Here is an 8,605-nt window from a genome sequence, read left to right as displayed (position 1 = left end):
GGCCAGCGAGAGGAATTAAAAACTAACTCATTGTCTTATCTTATCTTATACAGAAAGAAAGTAAAGAAAGAACTATATAGATCTAGATTATATATAGATCTAGAATCTAACTCTAGATTTATATAACAATAAGTTTTATTTTTAAAAATGTTCCTAAATTGCTAGAACTCTATATAGATCTAGTTCAGTGATACTTTTTCTTACTTCCTTTCAGATGCAAAATAAACAATATGGCGTTGCTCTAATTACAGTAATGATAAAAGACCGTAAGGTTAAAAAAAAAGTAAGAACTAGTCTAGATATAGATGTATATATAAATTATGGTTTTCCCTAAAATTCTAAATCACTTTATGTTAAGTAATGTAACAAAAAATGATTGAGAATATCCCTCTGGACAAGAGGAGGCGCAAAGTTAATTTAATAATTTGTCACAAATTTTGTGCGCTTTAATTTATAATTAACGCTTACTCATACTCATCATACTCATAACTCATAGCATAGTCATAGTCATAGAGTATGATAGATCATAGAGACTTAGTCATAGTCATAGTCGTCTTAGTCTTAGTCTTAAGAGTTAAGTCTTAGCCAGACTTAGTCTCCTTCCCTTACAGCATTGGCATTAGCCTTAGACTTTTTGTCACTTTAGACTGACTTTAGTTTAGTAAGTTTAGTCTAGACAGAGTCAGAGTTAGAACTTAGACTTTAGACCTAGAGTAGAGACAAGAGACTAGAAATTCTAAATTTATTGATTCTTAAATTTCTAGTCTAGATCTAGATCTAGTAATTTCTACTTCAACTTGAGTGACTAGTCTGACTAGTCACTCATGATTCATCTGATCGTCAGAGTCATTTTTATGATTTTATTCATTGTCACTATTCAAGTATTCACTAACTAATTAAGCTATTAAACTAATTAAATATGCTTGTTAAACCACGTTTAAAAAAAAAACAACACATTTCCGTTCAAAAATAGCCAAAAAAAAAAAAAAATTATGACAGTCTAAGGCGACCCTGGTAAATGGTCATTCGACCCCCAAAGGGGTCACGACCAACTAGATGATAGTTCAGAAGTAATGATACGTTATAAATGCATTTATCTGCATTAATGTTAACATGACAATTAAAATGTTTGAAATCTATTCTGATTCAGTTGTCTGCAATCTTTATCCTCCAATAACAATATATGGCGGAAAACAGATTCTCTATTGAAAATGCATTTTTCGAGTTCAATATTCATTATCTCTGAATATAGACCATCTGTGGTATATTTGCTTTTACTGATGGATAGATCTATGTTTCTGGAAGCTTCATTAGCAAAATTTTTTTGAAATTCGTTTTTATATGGAATTTGTGCATTTGTGAATATCATGAAGTATTGCCAAAAAGACAGACAACATTTACTTCTGGATTTATGTGATCCCATTTCAAAAGGTAAGAAACATATTTTAGAAATATAACTCATGTTTAAAATACATACTTAGTATTTAAAAATGATTGTTATACACCATAAAGAAAAAAAAAAGTAAATAAAATGCTTCTTTTGTCTTAAATTTGAAAAAAAATAGCCTCGATGCAATTTTTGAAGTTGTGATGTCGCCAAACAATGTGTACATTTTTTTTTTTATATAAATTACATTTTGCCGATTTTCGTTTCAAAACACTTATTTTTGTATTTCTATCATCATAATTAATTATTTTTGTTATTTTTTGGTTATTTAAAATAAAAAAATATTTATAAAATCTCGTTTTTTTTAACACCAATCAGAATGGAGGTCGCCGGAATTGACTTCATGACCTCCCGTTCAAAGTGCTTTTTTTTTTTGTCATTCGCTCAGAAATATTCGAAGCGATAATTCTAGCAAAGGTAATTATAGACAGAATCTATTACAGATAATTCAGTTCATAATATCAACTGCTTAGTTAATTATTCTGCTTTAATAATAGGATGTCGTTTTCTTCAATAATTAACTTCAAGGACGGGAACACGGGTATCTATCTTTAGCCAGGCGCGCGCGATAAAAACAAACGAACACACGTTTTGACTTAGTCAACCTGAAGGCGCACCTCTGAATTGAGATCTTAGTCTGTAAAAGCTAAAAACCTATAATTTTTAAATTAATATCGACTACTACGGCAATTATTTTACTTTAATATTGGTACATTGCATGCGTCATAAAATCGGCCCGGCAATGCGATGTTTCAGCGCGAGGGGGGGGGGGGCACATTTTGAACTTAGATTTTAGATCTAAATTAATCTATCTCTAGATCTATAATAGTTTCTACAGATCTAGATCTATAAAGACTAGATCTTAACCATATTTTAAAATCAATCTAGCGAAATGCTTTTAGATTAGTTAGACATAGATCGATCTCTAGGTCTAGGACTAGATCTAGGTCACTGGACTTAGACTCTGAGATTAGATTAGTCTAGAGTCTAGATCTAGTCATTAGAGTTAATAAGCGTGAAATTATTTAAATATTTACTGATCTAGATCTAAATTCTCTTATCAGGATAGACTAGAACTAGATGATTTAGATCTATATTTATATATAGTCATTTCTAGTAGATAGTAAAGTAGCGATGTACACACGTGGATCAAGAATCAAGACCGTAGTGATCTAGTCTAAGTCTAAATGTAGACTCTATGTCTTAGATCTATATAATTTATATAGCCTTATATCTACGTCTAAATATAATTCATAGTAAGACTTAGGACTAGATTTTAACATGGAAAAAAATCTGAGATCTAAATCTACTATAGATCTAGTCATTTCTAGATCTAGTAACTAGTACTACTAGATCTAGTAGATAGTCAATTAGCGATGTACACGTGTGGATCTAGGAATCTAAATGTAGATTAGATCTAAGATTTTATATATCTAAATCTAATTCATAGGATCTTATAAACTCAGTAGGGTTAAATTAGATCTGATCTCTAGATCTACATCTTAAATTACTTAAAGTTAAAGTGGAAAAAATCTAGATTTAGTCAATTATAAACAAGAGTAGAAGAGATTCAATAGACATAGTGACATAGTGACATAGTTAAAAATAACAACAAACACATATTAACCAAATTATAAAAGTTGTTTTTATTTCTTTTCTCAGCAACAGTTACTACAGATACAAAGATTGAGATTATTTGAGATAGTAAACAGAATAGTCAATAGATATAGATCATGCACCATGCAAGTTAAGCTTTATTAGGTCTAACTCTAGTCTAAGTAGAGTACTCTAGACCTAGATCTAAAAAGTGATCAAGAACTAGAATAGATCTAAATCTTGATAATATTTCATTTAATATTAGATCTTTTCTAGTCTAAAATTATACATATCTATAACCTTTATCTAAAATTGATATAAATAGTATCATGTTAAAACATGAAGATAAGAGAAAAAAAAAAGACTTTTTATTGGTAGCGTGGGCCGAAGAGGGGGCTTATTTATTAATTATAAATACTTTTTAAGGTTGTTGTTTTTTTTTTCAAATGTTATATAAATATACTTTACTTTGTGACATAGTTTTAAGCAAATAATATTGTGAATTTGTGAAATTCATGGATTATTGGACATATCTTCTGTGAATTATGGATTTTTCATTATTAGGGGTAAGTGTGTTTGACCTCATTTTTTTATGTTAAATACTTGTCTGATGATAATGAATTTACTTTTTTTGGATTCCTCTCTTCTTGGGCATTAAAATTGATACATAATATGTCTAAACTGATTATGTTTTTGTTATTTAGGATAATGATAAAGTATAATTTGCAACCTAATTTTTTTTACGGAGGGGGTGGGGTCTGGGGTGGCTCAATTAATTTGCATAAATGACTTAAAAAACTTGTTTTTATATTTTTTTCAAATGTTCTATAAATATACTTTACTTTGGGATATATTTTTCTATAAATAATATTGTGAATTTGTAAAATTCATGGATTATGGGACATATCTTCTGTGAGTGATGAATTTTTCATTATTAGGGGTAAGTGTGTTTGACCTCATTTTTTCAAGTTAAATAATTGTCTGTTGCTTCTGATTTTATTTTTTTTGAATTCCTCTATTCTTGGGCAATAAATCTGATATATAATATGTCAATAAAAGTAATTTTGAAATTGGTCAAAAAAATGGGCCTTAAAGTAGAATGTTGAGAGCTCAATCTGTTTTCCGCCATATTTAGTAAATTCCAATGGAAAGAACTTCTAAAGATCTAGTATATAACAAATTTTACATGTTTAGAACAGACAAAAATAAATCCATATCTAATAGACCAAATATATGTGAAAAGTTTTTAAGTCATTACGGTGGATACAAAAATGAGTGAGTCAAGGATGACAGGTCAATGAGCTATAATCTTATATAAAATGTATTTATAAATCATATCTTGTTGACCAAACAAACGTATATAAAATATCAAATATTATTTGAAACATGTCAAACTTTGCTTGCGGCACATCTCTCCCATAGACTAGACAGTCTGACAACCTCTAAAAATATTTGTATATAAAGATTTACTGCAAAATAAAAGTGAAATATGAAATTATTCTAAATCCATTACTTAGGGTTAGGGTTGAATAATCGCAGTTCTTAACTATTTAAACCATTTCTTTTGATAAAGCTGTAGATATTCTAATAGACTGTTTCAGCTGTAATACAGAGATGAAAATCTAGATTTAGGTTTCAGAAATACTAGAGCTAGCATCCATTTAGATTATAATTTGTATCTTATATTTAAATGGAAAGATGTTTACATTTTCATATTCCCTTTACCTTTAACCTGATACCAAATATGTTACTATCGCTTCATTGGTACTTGTGGAACACATTTTTTGTTATAGTCATGTTCAGAAAAAAATAAGTCTAAAAATGGAGCATTTAAAAAATAAATCACTGCAGTCAATGAGCTTTGTTTTAATTTAATTAACATTTATTACTTAAAATAGTATTTTACCTATTAGATTTTTGTTATATATTGAGTAAAACTATTGGTTTAATCTTTAAGTCTACTAAAAAAAAAAAGTTTAAATTCATGCTATTGATCGGACTATTTAAACAAACACAAAAAAGACACTGTTGTTAAAAAGAAAATTTAAAAGATCCTAATTTTTCACTGTCATAAACTTAATACTCAGCCTTGAATAGTCTCTAGGTTACTAAATGTACATTTAGTGTAATTTCTGTTTTACAGATGAACATAACAAGCTTGTCTGATTAAAAGGTTTGTAAGAAAAAAAAATCCACTATCAATTCTTCTTCACAAACATCAAAATTTAACAAATTCCTGGTAACTGTAATGAAACATTATATTCAATTAAAGTTGATATTTAATATAAAATAGACAGATTTTTTTTTTTTTGAGGTAAAATTATGCTTTTAGAAATTACTCACTTTTCCAAAATGTCAAATCAATCTCTATTATTGATTCTTTATACTGTTACGACTTTGGAGTAGACTAAAGAAAGTTAACTCACCGATTGTCTGGTCGCCAATATCCTTCTGGTTGCAGAAGCACAATCCACTACGAACAGTCAATAATCCAAGTAATCGAAATAATTTCACAGTTCTCCTAATCAAATGTACATACAACTATTCACAAAAACCGATGCAAGAAAAACAATCCTCCGTTGAAAAATCTGCGATCATAACTCCAGTTACTTTTCACATCAACACACTCGCTCAGGTCAGTTTCGCCTCCAAACATAAACAAAATTGTGCGAAAAATAGTCAGTCGTGGGGGGAACAAGTTTACAACAATACTCTTTGTATTAGAAATAGAAACGCACCTGTTTACTTATTATGGTCTCTGAATTAACTAAGCCTAATCTACACTCCCTTTCTCACCCAACCTATCTGAAAAGGACACTTAGGACTTAGGTCCTCCTCCCCCTGTTCAGCGGATTGGGCAGTAAGCTGTCTCCAAAAAGATCTGTCACTGGCAATGTCTGAAGCCTCCTCCCACCTGGTGTCCACTATCCTCCATGAAAGTGTGGCACCCAGTTATAGGAGGATGTCCCTGTTTGCGCTTTTCTCGTGTTGCATTTCTTGGTATGCATAGTTCATTTTGTTGGAGAACATGTCCAGCAAACCTCATGCGATGCTCTGTCATAACCTCACTTAGTGTTCGACTCCCAGTTCGGCAATTGATTTCCTTGTTTGAGACCTGATCTGTGTAACTGACTTCTAAAATCTGTCTCAGCCATTTTTGTTGAGCCACATTTAGTCTTTTCTCAATTTTGGCTGATAACTTCCATGTTGCTGTAGGGATGACGATTGTGTTAAAAAGGCGTATTTTTGTCCAGAAAATGTTAATTTACATTCAGTTTGCCCAATGCACAGACCACTTATTAGGATTTATCTACCTTTTGGAAAATTCTGTGAATGGTTCACTTATCCCATAGTTGGTTTACCTGTTGGGGCACCACACAAGATCTGTTAACTGCCTTTCTCCATTCCTCTCTTTTTTTTTGCCTAAGATAGAACCTTTTTCAATGGCAGACCCGTCCATTTTTTTGTATGTTGTCTTCTCATCACTTTCTTCGTCCTCTGTATGGTAGAAACAATAACGAAAAAAAAAAAGAACCTCATCTCAAGGACAACCAGCGCTGATTTACTGACCTATGACACTTGAATAAATCTAATGAGAAGTAAGAAAGTCACTGAAGGGTGATATTTTTTATTAATAGTAATTTACATTGAAATTTTCAATTATAATCATCATGCTATAGTGGATGCTCATTGTATTTACTATTGTGTCTCGTGACAGAGGTAGAGAATATCCTCCCTTCACATGTAGAGAGAATACAAGTTTTGGCAAGATACTTGAATAAAATAACATTACTAGAATTAGCAGCTTCTTGGCTTTATACAACAAGATACATCAAGTACTGTGGACAAACAATGGACATGGCCGTCTCACACACTGAACACACGCTGATAAAACACTACAGCTACACAAGTACTTGTGGCTCAGCCATGTACAGATTGTTGAAAGATGAATGCCTTAAATTCATAAACTGTTTCTTTATCCATTGTGGCTTTGCCATTTTGTTACAGGTGCAACAATCAACCACTAGGTTGGCAATAGAGTGTTTGTGATATTGACTGAAAATCTGGTCTTGCCTAGGTTTGAACCCAGACTCCAACTCCCACAATGTCCTGAGTACTGTTACTTAGAACTAGCCTAAAAATGTTTGAAATAACATGCTCATTTCTTTAATACCTGGTAATAAAAGAAAATTTCTTTCTTCAGATATGTCTGATGTTTACATCACAGATGAACACACTAAAATTATTCCCAACATAGACTACAGTGCTACTTATGGTCATCAGAAACATGTACCAGTTAATGACTTCTCTTTGGAAGATCTACCTGTCTGTTATCAACACGCAGAAATGTTTGACTTAATCAGATCTCTTGCTGACCTAACGGTTAAGATAGAGGTCAAAGGTGTGGGCAAACGAAGAAAACACTACTGGTCAGCTGCTCAAAGGACTTGTGTCGTAAAGGACCTTGGTGAAGGAGAGGTCATGTTTGGCAGTGGTAAAGTGGACGATGTATTCTTCCGTACAGAAAAAGACGGGCAGTGCCCATGTGATGAGTGCCTAATATGTCCCAAGAAAGAATGGGGCGAAATCAGAATACTCACCTCTGCTCAGTTGCTTTATGATGAGGAGGATGCAAAACATTTTAGCTGCACGCTGTTCTACGATGATGATCAGCAGATAGATGTCAGGTACATCAGAGGTCACAGGGTTGCTGTTCGAAATGTGGAGAGAGACCTGTTAATGTTTATGTGCTCAACGTGTGATTTGGATTTAATTCGTAAACTTGAAGGAATGTTGGACAGGTTTGAAGCATGCTGGGAAAATGCTTTCGACAAGTATGTTCATACTGTGCAGTGGGACAGTGAAAGGCTAGTTGTCATTGTTTCACATCCTTATGGGGGCAAAAAACATGTTTCCCTTGGGAAGAAAAGCTACGGATTTGAAGTTAAACCTAGCAAGGGCATTAACTATGACACACCCACATATCAAGGTAGTGCTGGAACCTTTGTTTTGATTCCAGATTTTGATGTGAAAGATGACATTGTACCTAAAACTTGTTAACAGAAGACAGTGATGTGATGATCGAATGTGAAATTGAAATAATCTAGTCGTTGTGAATAGTTGCTGAAACACCTATACATCTTTAAGTTGTATAACACTTATGGAATGCAGATTAGTTGCAATGTAATCTTTCCACTTTTGAAATGTAACAAAATAATAAGTGAACGCAACAATTTTCACACATTATCTCATCTTTGAACGTGGAGGTGTTAAAACTCATTGAAAGTGGGATGTGTGTGGCTAATAACACTTGGCTACCTATCAAGGAGGCTTAAACCTTCTCCAGTAACATACACACACCCCCCCAAGTCCACAAAAGAGCTTGGACCCGAGCATACTGAGCTTCATGATATAAGCATGAAACAAAAGAAACAAAAATGGAAAGTAAAAAAACAGAGTACTTCTTTAAAGCCAACAACTATTAAAATTTACTTTGATTGCCAACTGTGGGCTAAGGCTAAGTACACTTGAACTTGGCTAGGCTACCTATGTAGGGGGCTC

The 8,605-nt window shown here is 32.4% G+C and overlaps 1 protein-coding gene across 2 annotated transcripts; it reads left to right on the top strand.

Moving 5' to 3' along the window:
- Positions 1–214: 214 nt before the first annotated feature.
- LOC106074140 (uncharacterized) lies at positions 215–8,605 on the top strand. 2 transcript variants are annotated; one of them, XM_056014450.1, is made up of 3 exons: positions 217–283; positions 5,187–5,216; positions 7,248–8,605. In XM_056014450.1, exon 3 carries the CDS (start codon positions 7,250–7,252, stop codon positions 8,102–8,104), a length of 855 nt encoding a protein of 284 aa, XP_055870425.1. In that variant the 5' UTR covers positions 217–283; positions 5,187–5,216; positions 7,248–7,249; the 3' UTR covers positions 8,105–8,605. The 2 variants fall into 2 exon arrangements, with proteins under 2 accessions (XP_055870424.1, XP_055870425.1); XM_056014449.1 differs by lacking the exon at positions 5,187–5,216 and having other exon boundaries at positions 215–283.

The sequence above is a fragment of the Biomphalaria glabrata genome, chromosome 16 (assembly GCF_947242115.1).
Source record: "Biomphalaria glabrata chromosome 16, xgBioGlab47.1, whole genome shotgun sequence".
In the NCBI taxonomy this organism is placed as follows: Eukaryota; Metazoa; Mollusca; class Gastropoda; family Planorbidae; genus Biomphalaria; species Biomphalaria glabrata.
The sequence above is the reverse complement of the archived record's forward strand: the minus strand, read 5'-3'. Positions and strand labels throughout refer to the sequence as shown.

Excerpts from the sequence above, each read along its gene's own strand:
- LOC106074140 (XM_056014449.1), top strand. The coding sequence starts at position 7,250 with ATGTCTGATGTTTACATCACAGATGAACACACTAAAATTATTCCCAAC.